The sequence below is a fragment of the Oculina patagonica genome, chromosome 2 (assembly GCF_052425735.1).
Source record: "Oculina patagonica isolate OP01 chromosome 2, crgOcupat, whole genome shotgun sequence".
NCBI lineage: Eukaryota > Metazoa > Cnidaria > Anthozoa > Scleractinia > Oculinidae > Oculina > Oculina patagonica.
Genome location: NC_135759.1, coordinates 25,605,612 through 25,621,348, shown reverse-complemented (window position 1 = coordinate 25,621,348; position 15,737 = coordinate 25,605,612). Strand labels below are relative to the sequence as shown.

Below are 15,737 nucleotides of genomic sequence, written 5' to 3'. Positions count from 1 at the left end.
TCAGAAATATACCTTTATTATAGCTGAAGTTTTCTATATCATTTTGTATGAAAGATAGTCAAAACAACGATTTTCGGTTTTTTCTTTCCAATTGGGTGGTATGGCTACACGTAGGTATTTCTGTACAACCCGCACAAGTCACTGCTCTAGACTCCCGACCAGACAATAAAAAAATCAAAAATATTTTCTATTTCTTTTTTTCTTTTCAACATGAATCTTTCATAACGCAGCGGGGGAGGGTAGGTCAATGAATAACCGTTTCCCGCCAAATTCGGTAAGGCACGTGACTTGAAGGCTTCTGATTGGCTCGATCAAACATTTGTTTGTAGCACCGTTGTAAATTTCACAAGCTTGCTGATTTCATTCAAATGAATACTCCTTCACTCGCACTACTAGTATTCGCTCGTACTTGGATTTTAGTAGCATTTTGCTCAGTTTTTAAGTCGAAATAGTTCTTGGAACGTACTTGGGTAATTTTATTACAGCCTGCTTCGATGGCATTCATAAAATCTCGATTGGGACGCCTTCCATTCGTGCTCGAAGAAACCGACTGTGGAATGGACAGGTCTTCGACAGAGTCAAACAGCAACGACAGTTCTTCACGAGACGTGGAACCAATGTCGCCAGAATTCATGGACGAAGGTTGGGATCTTGGCTTTTCAAGTCCTTTTAGAGATTGCATGTCGGATGAATCGCCAGTGAAAAGTGAAATGAACGGACCTACCTCCCCGCCTCTATCGCCGCCCTCGCTTGGAGCGCTTCGCTTGTTCGACTCGCCGCAAACACCTAAAAGCTTACTGGAGCGTTCGTCTGCAGTGAATCGCACGATAGATTTTAAAAGACCTGTGTCGAGATTACGCCGTGGTTTGCTGAAGGGACGTGGATTTGAAAGTGAGCCTCGAATGGGGCCGCGATCGCGCCAAGTGACCGCAAACGTCAACCCGTTTACCCCGGACGCTTCGGCTATAGGTGCAAAACGAACAAGAAATGGCGAGGGAGGGTAAGTCATCGAAATCGTTTTTTATTAATTTTATATGTTTACAACGTTGTACAAATGCTTGAGCTCAGAATGTTGTGTACTACTTTCTTAATAGTAAATCTTGACAAAAAGTATTGTTTAGACTCGACATGAATGAAAACTTTTGCATTTAATACAAAAGAGGTTGTTGCAAGGCTACGCATGTAAACTCAAATTTATTTTGAAACGGTAATTAAATAAACGGGGCATGCCTAATTTACAGTAATCCAATTTGTCATCCTTTCCCAGGCAGATCAGCAACTACCAAAGAATATGACATTTTGAACTTGATCTTTTTGAAACAGTCAATTCCAGCCTCAGCACAATGAAATAATTATTTTCGTACTTTACTACAAATATTTTATTAGTAGCCACCTTCTTAGGACCTTACTGCAGCTGATTGCCTCATGTGAGAATGTCTTGGTTATAATTAATTTGCAAATTTTCTCTGTTAGAAATGGTTCAATTTGTAATGATAATGATGACGATGACATGGATGATGACATATTTGGAAACCCAGCTAAGGTAGGCAGGCAGCCATCTGTATGAGGTTTTTATAATATTGAGTTTTGATGTGTACTGCAAGAATAATTATTATAAAGCAATAATGTTAACATGCTAACTTTTATATTCTATTCGTTTCCCAGAAACTTGCACTCCATGAGAGCAACATATCTCGTTACAATGCAGAGTTTGCTGAAATAAGCACTATAGGATCTGGACAGTTTGGCTCTGTTCATAAATGCGTCAATAGATTGGGTGAGTACTTGTAACTTATAGTATTCCTGGCCAAAACAAAGGAAGTGGTATGCAATGTTGTGGAGGGGGACATGGGGGGTTTGAACCTCCCGGTTCCCGAACCTTTTACTCCTGCCACCCCCTTTCCTGTAGCGGTTCTCTTCTTTTTTCTTCCTTGCTCATGTTGCGATTTCTCTTTTTCTCCCGGTTGCGGCCACCTTAGGAATCCCGCTCTCACCCTCACAATCTCACCCACAATACTGAACACTTTTTTTTTAACTTACAAAGCATTACCAAAACATTAAAGTTACCCAAGAAGTGTATGGTTTGGTAACACGTTGTTGTTGTCTTGTTCTCCATGTATGTCTGGGTGGAATGAGTTATCAGACCAGTAGTGTGCACTACATCCTATCCCTAAGCTGAAAGTTTGCAGCTAAATAGGTTGTCTTCTTTTTATTTCAGATGGATGCGTCTATGCACTAAAGCGGTCACTGAAACCAGTAGCAGGCTCTATTGATGAGTAAGTATTATTATAAACAAAAAATGTGTTGTTTCTTTTTCTCACTGACCTGCAGTGTTTTAAATTTGTTATTGGTTCTATTACTAACTAAGGTACTAATTTATGTTGTCTTTTGTTTACAGGCAAAATGCTATGCGTGAGGTATACGCCCATGCTGTCCTAGGCAAAAATCCTCACGTCGTTCGATATTACTCTGCATGGGCAGAAGATGGACACATGTTAATACAGAATGAATACTGTGAAGGTTTGGAAGATGTAACTTGTGAAAGTAGAATCTCATCTTTTATGATCGTTTGTTCTTGAATGCATGCTGATAGCATATTGTTATTTTTTCCCAGGGGGCAGTCTGGCTGAGTTAATTGAAAGGAATAGTAAAACAAATGAAGTTATGGCAGAGGGAGAATTAAAACAACTTCTTATTCAACTAGCTGAGGTGATCATATTATATAACAATAATATGCTGTACATGGCCTTGGCTAAGTACCGGTACCTTTTATGCCCTTGAATGTAAAACCCTTCAGAAGAAACTGGTGCCATTCTGTAAACATTTTTCCCAATATAATCATACATTGTTTGATGTGGCATAATTCAATTACAGCTGTATTGTTCTGATTGCATTTTTTTTTATTTTGTACATGTAGGGTTTAAAGTATATCCATTCTTTAGGTTTGGTTCATATGGACATGAAACCTGGTAAGCTAAACTTCCATGTAATTCTTTTTCACATTTTTTGGCAGTTCCCTGCACACAATCTTGGCTTGTTTGTTAATCACTCGGGTACTGTATTTACTCGAATAAGCCCCCCTCCCCCCGAATAAGCGCCGCCCCCAAATAAGCGCCACATTTGGGACAAAAAAGATAATAGGCGCAGCAGTCCCAATGCGGCGCTTATTTGAGGAATTCCATTTAAGTAAAAACAGCACTACAAACAACTCTAAAACAAACTTGGACATTCTTTCCATCAAAAGCGATGTTTACAGTTCAAAGTGATTGTTTCACCGCTCGCCCATTAGTTTTCTATCCAACATTCTTACAATACGTAGTTGCGTAAATGTTAGGAAGGGCGCGAACTTTGCAAGGGCAGTTAGCGCCACTTCTCTCTTCAGCAAGAGACGAATACTGACAATCAAAAGACTCTATTTTTAATTACCGTAAAAAGATAAGATTCTTTAAGGTGTCCAAATTTTACATAAGCGCCGCCCTTGAATATTAGCGCCACACTTGAGGCATGAAAAATTCAATAAGCCTGTGGTGCTTATTCAAGTAAATACGGTATGTCTGATTTTTTTTCTTCGTTTCTTTTTTTCTGATCAGTAGTCAAGTGTACTTTTTTCACATTTCAGGGAATATCTTTATAAGCTATAACACAGATGTAGATGAATGTCAAAACAGTGGCGATGAAGGATTTGACGAAAATGATACTCCTGGACCACGGAAAAGAATGCCACTTTACAAAATAGGTACTGTGAAAATTTGAGTTTTGCTGATGAGTGTTTATAATAATTAGGAATTTAACAATATTATTCTGCCAGGTAGAAAAATATTGGTTACTAAAATCAACACTTTTGCCCTGTATGACACCAGGTTATTCATTGTGAAAAGTTATTGTGTCAGGAGGGAAAGCCAATTAGATTTCAGAAAGATTAATAAATCACAAACCCATCTACTGTCATATTGGTTGGGCACAATTAACAAGTCAGACAAATCAAGTGTTCGTACATTTTGTAATTGCAGCAATTCCTTTACGACAATGAGAGCAAACTTCTATGAAAGTAGCAATTAAATTGTCTTGTTTTTTCCCATAGGTGACTTGGGTCATGTGACTTCAATAAGTAATCCACAAGTGGAAGAAGGCGATTGTAGATTTTTACCAAATGAAATACTACAAGAGGTAAGTAAAGTTAATAAACATTAACCCATAACCTAGAAATCTATGTGGCTATCATCAGCATGCTACCAAAACATTGCCATTACAGTGTAATAAATAAATAAATAAATAATTACTTAATTGACCATTCCCCAACAGGGCTTTTCAGGGCCAATGTGGACAAACACTGAAACAAATATTTTAAATAAACATAACATGGTTAAACATCCCAACTGGCAGGAGGCAGGCCAGTTGGCTATTTACAAATGTAGCTGAGGAGTTGAACTCAGGACCACCAAGAACAACACCAGCTAGTGGTCAGAACGGGACTCGAACCTGCGACCTTCGGATTTCGAGTCCAGTGCTCTCCCTCTCCCTTTGTTAAAAATAACTTTTTTTCGTGGAAAAATAAATTAATAGTCAAAAAGCAGTGAAACACAAGTCATGTATTAAAAGCGCGCCTCGATAGCTGTGACAGCAGCCGCTTCTTGTCACCAGTAGCAGTGGTGAGCAATGCGACAGTGTCCTTCACAGACTGATATATCAGTGGTACATGTTAACTAATGTATTGTAAATGTATTTTGAACTGTATTATTTCAGGACTACTCTGCATTACCCAAAGCTGACATTTTTGCTTTAGCATTGACTGTATATTTGGCTGTGAGTATCACCTTATAACTTCACATAGTATAACAAAGAAAAGTAAGTTATATAATATAAGAATCAGGCCATGTTCATGATGTTGCGAGCACACTTCCCTCAGAAAGCCACAAAAATCAGTCTTTCCGGTAAAAGTGGTTGAAAGCCTAATATGCATTTGTAAAATTTCTCTTCAAGACTAGCATGCCCAAAATATAACTTGTTCATGATGTCATTTTGAAAACAATGCACAGTCACTTCTACAGTTTGTAGTTTCCATTGTCATTGCACAAATACAACACAAATCACAAAACCGAAAACAAAAAGAAAGAGAAAAAACTGAAAAAAGCTGTTTCAAATAAACTGCATCCTATGTTGGTTAACCAAAGATATTTTGCAGTGACTGTTGTTTGGTCTTCTAAGAAATGGATGGAATGAACATGATGGACCCTTATGAAAATCTAAGAAGTAACCCGTGTTTTTTGTCTAATTCACTATAGGGTGGAGGACCAGAACTTCCAAAGAATGGAGAGAAATGGCATGAAATCAGGTCTGAAGCTGTTACTAAATTGTATAATAATTTAATTTTTAGTTTTATGATCTGCATTTTTTAACATTCTTAAAGACAGCACTAAATTCATTGTGTTTGATCTTTCTCCCTTTAGGAGAGGAAATCTACAAAACCTGGAACATATCTCAAATGAAATGAACTCACTTTTGAAGGTTAGTCATGATGCAAATTAAAATGTCGTACATTATGTACAACAGTTAACTGATGATTTCACCATTATTAGAAAGAGTGATCAGAACAAAACATTAACAAATAATTGCAACTTATGTTTTACAGCTGATGGTTGATCCTGTGCCAAATAACAGACCCTCTGCAACAGCCTTGAAACAGCACCCAGTTTTATGTCCACTTGCAGCAAAATCCAAGGTACATTGCATGGCTCTACCTTACCATTGCAACAGTGTCAGCTAAACCTCCAGACAATAATAGATCTAATATTAATTTTACATTAGTTTATTCATAAATGTGGCAGAAATAAGTTATGCTAAATGCTCTGAATTCACTCATCAATCTTACAGGCCCAGCTAAGGAAGGAACTGAATGCAGAGAAATTCAAAAATGAAGTCCTTTCAAGGTATGGTGAATTCTCCTTCCCTGTCAATGCGTCATTTTGTCAAAGTTACCAACATCACTATCAGTGTTATCTTCCCTTCCAAATATAAACCCAAACATTTTTATAATGCAAATTTCCATTCCTCCTCCCTCCATTGTATATAAGCCCTCCCGGAAAATTAGCACACTGATAAGAGACATTGAGCAGATGTAAGCCCAGGGCTTATTATTTTTCGGAATTTTACAGTACTGGTCGATGTTTCAAAATTTTGTACCAGCCACTAGATTTGGTATACGGTAAGCCCTTAAAATTCATCGGTTATAATATTTTCTAGCCTTAGGCTAGCTGCGTAATGATTTTTTACCACTGATGAAGGGCTAAACCAGATGAATTTGAACTTGGTACATAAAATAACGTTTTTTTCTCAATTATCACAACAAACAAGTGCCATGCAGCAAACGAAGATTTATTCCTTCGAAAACTAGTAATGATATCAAACCCTACATGTATGCTAGTGATATAATTTTTTATCAATTTTGGTTTGTTCAGAGGATCTTGAGAGATAAACTGTTGCAAGAAAACCAGTCAAACAAACTACAATGTAAGTGAAACCCCACCAAGTTCTCAAAATAATCAAACTAATGATAAACATCTGGCCTTTTTTTAGGGAGCTGAAAGAGGCAAGAGTACAACAAAATAACCCTCCAAGACCCAAAATAGGACTAGGGACTCAAGCCCGCAATTCTAGAGTAATAGGACAGAAAGTGAACAGAAGCATGAGTTTAAGTGTAATCATGTAAATGTATGGAGTTTAATGTTCATTGTTGTAAATAGTTCCTTGTTTTCACAATCAGAATGTGTTACTGTTTTTAACAGTATTTTCAAAATTTACCATGAAATTTGACCATGTTGTAACTTTGACTAGTTTTTAAATACATTTAGGATACTTTTAAACATTTTATACAGGGTTTTATATCAAAATCTAAAAATTTTAAAATTAATAAAATGATTTGTATATAAATGGGCTATTTTTTTGGTGATATTCAATAAACAGTTTTTTAAAGAAATTGTGTATATGGTTTTTGTCCTGGTCTGTAGTCCTTGCAGACCCAAAGGTTTGGTTCGTTTATTAAGATTAATAAATATACAAGAAAGAGAGAGTAGCATGTGTGACAGTCACACATGCTACTCAACAAAAAGAAACAAAAAAATCTTTTTCGGCCATCCCTGACCCACCAGAGACTTGTAGGAGCTTGGCCATATATTAGAGTATCTTGGTACAAATACTTTTAAACTTGTTAATCACAGATTCAGTTTAAATCAAATGGGTCAATGGAAAGGGTACACTTGCTGCAGTACTGAAAGAAGTGCAATAACCAACAACAGTCATATTCAGGACTGACCATCATGGACTGTCACACTTCTAGACTCTTTCCATCACAGTTATTTTTCTTGACAGGCCTTGTATCTTGCAAAGGGTTGACTGCTATGGATGCTGTATTGGTTTGATCTCTGCTTTTGTGCCAGAAAATCAGGCTTTTAGCCAGATGGGTGTTCCTGTGTACAACAACTTTAAACCTATATTTTCTCAATGTTGCTTTGTATAAATTGAAAGTTTTGGATGTCCTTTTTCAAATCCTGACGCAGACATTTTTAGGGTTAAGCTCCTCTCACAAACTAAAAGGAGTGTTGTGTAACAAGAAGTGTAGTTGACTATCCTAGGGGAGTAGCGCAAAAAACTGCTTGCAAGCACCACTGGCAGGTACCACAACATAAATAATTATAACAAAGAAGAGGAGTTGTATTATTGACTTTTTTATTTCTCTGTCCAGCTTGAGAAATTCAAAATTATTTACATGTCCTAGAATTGTCCCACTTTTGGATAAAGTATAATTTATTTCTTACAGTTGAACCTCCCTAAAAGACGTTTAGTCATCGCAACATCAGATTCCTCATAATTTACTTCGGACACTAGACAGTAAACATTATACTAATGCGAAATAGACGCACCTTGAATTCTATGTATTACCAACAATGAGCTTCAACTGCAGTTAAATACCAGAATTTCAAATTGGAAACCACTTACTTTGAAAACTACATGTACATGCCCAAAAAAAATATGTTGTCGTGGACCATGTTATGCAAGACAAGACCAAATTAGAAGCTTCACAATGTACAATTTGTATTAGAAAACAGTACTATTAATATTTCACCCTGCGTCATAATTTACTATTTATAGCATGGAATGTCAGCTGTTTTGCAGGAGGTTCCTGGAAATTATTAATCGCATGACTTCATTGGTTCCTGAAAGAAAAAAGAGAGACGAGACAGTTGATTTGATTTGATGGATATTCAAAGGGTATGGTAAGTACACTTTTGTTGCTTACCTTCTAGAATCTGATGGACTCTACAGTCCCTCATGTACTGTTGAACGGCATAATCCTTAAGGTAGCCATACCCTCCATGGAGCTGGAGAGCATCATTGCAAACCTGAAAATAGCGCATTAACTAACTAAATAAAGTTTATCTTATCTGCAGCAGCATCTAATGGTGAAACACATTGTACCTAGAAGTTACCACTGGAGAGTAAAGTGGTTGATGGATATTTCGCCGACATTCTAAGCCACAATAATAATTATTCTAGACAGGGCTTATTGAGAAACATGAACATGATATACATGTAGCTACAATGCAACAGAGTCAAGCCTGGTTCCCACAAAGAAGAAAAGTTGTTGATAGTTTTGAAAAAAAAAATGTCTGACTCAAAAGTAAACTACCTTTGTCATGGTCTAGCTAAGGTTGTGTGACTTGCTCAACTGGTTTGGCGTAAATAAAGGATTTATGGAAAGGAAGTTGAAGAAAAAACAAACCTGAAAACATTGATCTGTTGCAAACATTTTTGCCATGGAACAAAGCGTGGGAGCCTCTGGTGACTTGGCGTCCAAAGCACGGGCAGCTTGACGCACAATCAACCGTGATGTTACTAGAGCAGTTGCCATGTCAGCCAGTTTGAACTGGATGTGCTGAACAAAAAAAATTGCAAATGTTGTCAGTGGTTATAAAGACCATTACATGCGTCAGGGATGTACTTTATTCTATATTTATTATAAATGTTCAAAAATTGTGCAATCAATACTTCTTTAGTTTGGAAGGTGCAATTTGATATACCAGTATATGTTAAGTCAATTGCTTCACAGTTAAAAAAGTTGTAATACAAATTCATTGCAACTGTCAGGGATGTAACTAAGAAAACACTTAGCCGGCTCGACAACAAGCCCAGCTGGCTTTTCTGGCCTTGGTAGCTCTAAAAGTTTACTCAAATCTTTGTTTTCATGTTAAATTTCAACCAGATTTAAGTTCTATTTCAGCCTGTTAAATTAGCCAGCAGCCAGCCCTTAGCAACATCTCTGAACTGTAATAAAATGAGTCAGCAGAAAACTCTCAAACTATTTTCAATTGAAAGAACAAAAATAACATTGAACACTGAAGTTACTGTTACTGTTTCATGTACCTGGTTGTCTGCAAGGGGACTGTCAAACTGTTTCCGCACTTTAGTGTGTTCAGCTGCCTGTTCAATGGATGCTTGTGCTGCTCCTAATGAGCATGATGCTGAAACAAACATCAATTATTGGTTTTTTAGAACATCACACTGAAGATGTATGCCAAAGTGCACCAATGGTTTGTTTTTCTCCAACACTAAAACAGAGCACTGGTTATCGATTCTGATACTTACCAATATTAATACGACCACCATTCAGTCCATACATTGCTATTCTGAAACCCTAGATTAGATATGCAAAGGTATAACAATAAAAATGCTTTTGTTAAAAACAAAAACTTGCTAATGAACCTGCACTGTTTTGACAGCTATAGCAACAAGTGATGATTGTTAGAAGCTTCCCAAAGTCCATGTACATTAGGAATTAAGGTATATTTCATTTGTCTCACGATAGCATCACTTTGAGATGTAGATGACGACCTTTCGACTGCAATACTGCTAGTCTTCATCAGGCGATGAGGTTAATTGTTTAAGTGTCGCTATTGGTGATTTTTTATCCTTATTATTATTCCGACTAACAGATGTTGTTCCCTCAGATGTCTGCTTTGTGGTTGAATGGCTGTTATGTTTTCCATATCCATGCTTCAGGAATTTCAATTCCACTGTCTCTAGTGATGTTATTAAGAGGAAGTCTTAGTGGATAGCATCTTTGACGCTGCGTGTGTATCGGTGAGGGTCATGATTGATAAAATTGACTTTAATCCATAAAGAAAGATGCCCCATTTCGTTTGCGTGCTCTGAAACTGTGGAGGTTTGTGTATGAGTGAGCCATATGTCTCTGTCGTGTTCTTTTATCCTGTCTTGCAGGGCTCTCTCTGTTTCCCCTAATACTTTGCCACACTCACATGGAATTTTGTAGACAACACCATCTTGTTTATGAGGGGCTTGGAGGGGTAACATGGGCACTGGGATTTGCCTATTTTTTCACTGGAAAAAAGGGGTTTGGGTATATGGAACTGGAAATCATGCAAAACATAGGCTGGTAAATGATGTTTGGGTAAAATTTGAGCTGGGAGATGGGATTATATTCCCCCCCCCCCCCCCCCCAATTGAAAGGGTACTTTAATTTAATTATTAATCTCAGTGTTCTAGAAGATTCTTGTAGAAGTAGAGATCACACAATGTACCTGTCCTTCATATCCAACTCTGTTAGCAACAGGAACTTTACAATCCTCAAATATCACTGCTCTTGTTGGTTGGGAATTCCATCCAACCTGAAGCAGCAAAACACAATCAGTGCAACAATATTAACCATTTTATTTGCTGTAGCATTGCCATAATTAGGCATAAAGTGTCATAGTTAAAACTTCTCTCTGCACCACCAGCTAAACACTCTTAGCCTAGTTTGAGTCACCAACCCTTACTGACCCCAATGGGACAGTAGGCTGTTACATGGCTGCAACCCTTCCTGCCTTTTCCCATGTTCGATTTATAACTGAGCCAGAAAATTTAAGAAGCTGCACTGATCTGTGCCATGCTGTCTTCGGCCAATCAGGGTTATTCGCAACATACCTTTTTCTCCTTTTTGCCAAAACTCAGTCCTGGTGTTCCTTTTTCGACAATGACTGTTGAAATTCCTTTAGGACCTAAAAACAAATATGCAACATTCCAGAAAATAATTCTTGTTTCGGCTAAAACAACCCTCCAAGTTAAGACCATTTTAGTCGTCATAGCGACTAAAATTTTGGAGCTGGCGACTAAATTGAAACTAAAGTGGTCAGCCTAGCGACTGAAATTAAGAAGAGGGATTGAAAGCGTGAGCTTATTTTAGCGACTAAAATTTTTCACTGGCAACCAAACTTGAGCAGTCGGTGGCCAAATGGCCACTAAGGAAAAAAATTAAACTTGGAGGGTTGTATATTGTTATTTATGTGACTTTCCTAATGTCCAACATTATGATACTGATTTGGTATGTTTTAAGCCTGGTGAAAAGATAATTATTTTATGTTGATTTTTCAGTCAGTGACACATGCATACGGGTACTCAGAAAAAAAAAATGTTGGTCAATGCTAGCATCTCTGATAGACAGGCCCCAGTTGTTCAAAGGGTGGATAATACTATCTGATGGATATATCACTATCCAGTGGATGGCGCAGTATGTTTTGTTAACACTTATCCCCTGGATAGCAATTTATCTGGTTGTTAATCCACTTTTTAAACAACTGGACCCAGGTGTGTAGCTAAAGTTGGTTCAAGTGACTTGTTATTTATAATAATGATTTATTAAGCACCTTGTTGTCCAGTTCTGACCATGACAATGTAAAGATCAGTATCACCAGCTCCACTGATAAACGCCTGGCAAGAAAGTAAAGAATAATCAGTTTTCATCAAAAAATGGCTTTCTGATATAAACTATCAATTCAAAGGTACAGTCACATAGACAAAGCAAAAACATAACATAATATTAATTATAACATTAAACCTTTGAGCCGTTTAGTATGTAATAGTCTCCATCTCTTCGGGCAGTTGTTGATAATGAAGCAGCATCACTTCCACTACCTGTTAAGGTAAAAAAAAAAAAAACACTTTCTAATAATACGATATTTTAGAATGATGACAAAAGTTATGTGTGCCAAGTAAATCTTTATAAATACACTGTAATTATCAACTTCCTTTTCCAAAAGTTAAATAGTATCATTTACCAGGTTCTGTTAAGCAATAAGATCCAAATTTCTGAAAAATATAACACATACAGTGAAATTTAAGGGATATTGAATCAGTGAATGACATGGTTGAATCTAAAATTTATGAATTTGTAATAGTTATAGACTAAGTTTAATAAGTGAACATGAACTGTGACCTACAAGTATGCATTACCAGCTCCAGTGCCCTTTTTCCCCTCCACCACCAGACAGTGGTCCAAAAACTAAACTTTGCACAAACTTTGCAGAGTGTATCAAGTTGTTACTTGCTTCTGCTTTCAATTAATGACTTATGTAACAGTCATAGTCTGAAAGTAGACACTGTTAAATTCCAGTATTAAAAATAAAAAAGTACAATAATATGAAGAAGCTATCAAGTGACTTCATTTACCTCCATAGATGCTAATGCAGGAATATATTTTTTTCTGAGTTCTTCAGAACCAAACTCATCAACCATCCAGGTAACCATACTGAGTGGAAACAATAAGCAACATTTCATTGATAATATTAAAAAATATTTAGTTCGAGGTCAAGATTCTCCCATAGAGACCGACTGGCTGGTTAATAAGAACTATCAGACAATCCACAGTCCCAGGGAGAGACTCCTATATGAGATGGGTGGGGTTGCTCATCGTAAATTTTGAAAAAAAAAACCTAAAAGAGAGCCAATCTGGGTGTGGCTCAAGCTTTTCTTGACCCCTAAAAGATAACAAAAAATCTAAGAATAGAATTTATGTTTGTATATTTTTTCATGTGCAACCCTAAACAAGACCAATAGGCTCAAAATATTGGCGCTTTGCCTGGAACACTCTTAGCGAGACCGCAAATCCGAAATTTACACCCCTAAGCAAGACGACGAGCATCTCCAACCCTTTCAAGTGCGAGTCCCCCAGGTGCACAGTATAGACCATCAGCTGTGTAGTTAAGCTTTTTGGAGTTAAAAGAAATTATTTAAAAGCACAGATCTGGGGCTGTAGAGAGATTTGGCTGGTTGTGATCCTTTCTTATATAAAAAAAAAAAACACGTCCTGTTATCGAAGAAAAAAATATAGTTAATCTCACTTGTGAATACTGAGATAAGCTGTGGTGCTGACACATCCAGTGGCAAGGGCTTCAAATATTACAGATGCTTCTAATCTAGAGAGTCCACTGCCCCCACAATCTTCTTTTGCATAAATAGCTGAAAAAGGCATTGAAAATAAGATCTTGATAAAAAAAACCCATTAATATAGAAAATAATGGTGACATTTGGAACCAGAAAAACGAATCAAAAAAGAGTCAACAAATCAGTAAGTTGTAGTTTCCTTTAAAAAAAAAACAGACCATACTGGCCCAAGAAACTTCTAAAGGCTGAATAGAAAAGGGTGGTTTTCCAAAATTTCCGGAAAGAGTACAACCTTGCAAGGTACCCAAATTTTGGGAAAAAAATTCCCATAAATTTCAGATCCATTGATTTTGCTCCTGGAACAATTGGTTATAAATAAATGGTTAGAAAACTAAAACAGTATTAAATGAAGGAAGCACTTACAAACAGAAGTGTTCTAGAAACCTTTGTACAAAGATTGAACAATCTTGGAACCATTGGTGGTTTATTGCAGATCAGTTTCCTACTTTTTGCAATAAGAATATGACTAAACGATAACTCAGCATAATTCATATTTTTACCTCCAAATCCCAGGCCTGCAAGTCTCTTTAAAATATCTACTGGAAATATCTCCTGAAATAGAGACAACAAACTGGTAAGAAAAGTCTCAATAAAAGAAGACTAAATGGACTTCTAACTTTCCAACAAGTCATGACGATGTGAACACTCTTGCCACAAACCTCCTGATCCCATTTTTGCATGTCAGGTGCAAGTTCATTTTTAGCAAAATCTAAAGCCACTCTCTGGAACTCCCTTTCATCATCTGTAAGACCCAGTGATGCTGCAAAATACATTATTGGTACATACTTTGTGTGAAAAATTTAACATAGCAAAATTATACTCTAACTGGTAAAAAATTATATAATTGCACACTGAACTGAGGCCACTGGGAGGAAAATTGACCAAACCGCAAAACAGATCTGTCCAGTAGCATTTTAAGACGATAATTCTACAACAAAATGGGAATTAAAATAAAGTGTAATGCTAGCTTGAAAATATAGTCCATTCCATTGCCTTTTTATACATGCACTACTTCCCCTAGAAAGGGTCTTCAATATCCAAGGTGAAGGGAGGTGTGTGAGAGCAACATGGAAATCCATGGGAGAGTGAACTTTTTCCCAACCCTTTGGAAATATTTAAAAGATCAAAAGATGCCTCCAGAGGAACCCCCTCAGAAATGATTTTTCGAAAACTCTCGGAAAATCTCATTCATGTATAGGGTGTGGATTCCGGGGGGGGGGGGGGGGCTATATAGGTATGTGCCGCTGTGAAGGGTATGGTTTTCAAGGCATTTAGTCTGGGATAGGGTACAGAAATCAGAGGGTTTTGGTCTAGACAAGGGTAGCATTTGCTGGGAAACTGATTGGTGGTATGAAGAATTAAGTCCAGGATAGGAATACGGAAACTCAGAAGGGAAAGAGGCTTTGTTGTTGACAGATGGTTTTCCACTAAAACACTGATAGTGATACAGTTTTAAAAAAGTCTGGGATAGGGTAGGAATTTTCAGCGTCTAGTCTAGTATAGGGTTGCAAAAATCAGCTGAACATGGTCTGGTATAGGGTAAGGGCTTCAAATTCCCAGCAGCACACCCCGACCCAAAAATATACAGGGTGCCTCCCCCCATCCCAAATGGGCATTTTGAAGGGATTTTCCTGAGGGTGGGGGATCCTACTCTCTCAAAATATTCTTCTAATAAAAGAGGTTTTAATACAGTTAACTCCTCAATTGAGGGATGAATGAGGGGGGAGGGGGATGGTGGGGGTGGTACATATATAAAATGAAATGATCCAATGCAGGCAATTTTAAAAATCATAAAACATCTTTAGACTTATTTTTAGGTACGTCAGGCGCGGCCTGAGTACCCAGGCTGATAAACACTACCTGCCGGTATTACGCAAGATTAGCTTACATCAGCTTACATATTTTATAATTATTCGAATCTCCATTTTGTGAAGATAAATTTGCTGCTAATAATTATTAAAACGCAATTAAAGCAAACTATATTAATTACAAGAATAAAAACTTCATTATATCTGCCGCAACTGGTAAAGCTTACTCTGGCTGGTAGAGCCTATAAACCGATTTGCTCATACGGCAATCGGTGATTATTTCTAAGCTGACTTGAAAACTTACGGTCTACGATGGACGACATATGTCTGCATGTTGTATATCTTATACGAGTTTTCCATTTCTGAGCTGTAACTCCACGAAGATGTCGAATTCCTTGAAGAAATGACGGACCAAAACTTTGCCAACTCGCTCTAAATTTGTTCGCCATGTTTGCCTTTGTAACCTGGCGATCTTCTGTGACTGGTTCCCAGCGCATCTGAAAGCGGAGAGGGGCTTGGGTCGTCACGCAACACTTGTGCCTTACATTGCGTGACAACCCGAATGTCAGCTGCAGTGGAGTTTTATTTTAGCAGGGAATCTAACAATAATTGTCGAAAGGCACAGTAAGATAAAATCTTTATCAATCATGGAAAGGT

General features: G+C 37.4%; 2 protein-coding genes across 2 annotated transcripts; one reads left to right on the top strand and one right to left on the bottom strand.

Moving 5' to 3' along the window:
* Positions 1-359: 359 nt before the first annotated feature.
* LOC144641898 (wee1-like protein kinase 1-B) lies at positions 360-6,973 on the top strand. Its single transcript, XM_078500913.1, has 15 exons — positions 360-1,000; positions 1,474-1,543; positions 1,666-1,777; positions 2,219-2,276; positions 2,399-2,520; positions 2,615-2,709; positions 2,918-2,969; positions 3,620-3,736; positions 4,082-4,167; positions 4,744-4,803; positions 5,283-5,332; positions 5,448-5,505; positions 5,630-5,719; positions 5,872-5,927; positions 6,574-6,973. The coding sequence occupies exons 1-15, from the start codon at positions 495-497 to the stop codon at positions 6,704-6,706; spliced, it is 1,665 nt and encodes a 554-aa protein (XP_078357039.1). The 5' UTR covers positions 360-494; the 3' UTR covers positions 6,707-6,973.
* Positions 6,974-7,915: 942 nt separating this feature from the next.
* Positions 7,916-15,553, bottom strand: LOC144643769 (isobutyryl-CoA dehydrogenase, mitochondrial-like). The gene is made up of 15 exons (XM_078503114.1): positions 15,385-15,553; positions 13,932-14,032; positions 13,773-13,824; positions 13,170-13,287; positions 12,499-12,577; positions 12,108-12,138; positions 11,888-11,964; positions 11,697-11,760; positions 10,978-11,051; positions 10,593-10,679; positions 9,640-9,688; positions 9,418-9,515; positions 8,777-8,929; positions 8,294-8,396; positions 7,916-8,210 (listed from the first exon to the last, which is right to left on the bottom strand). Exons 1-15 carry the CDS (start codon positions 15,527-15,529, stop codon positions 8,155-8,157), a joined length of 1,287 nt encoding a protein of 428 aa, XP_078359240.1. The 5' UTR covers positions 15,530-15,553; the 3' UTR covers positions 7,916-8,154.
* Between the last annotated feature and the right edge of the window lie 184 nt (positions 15,554-15,737).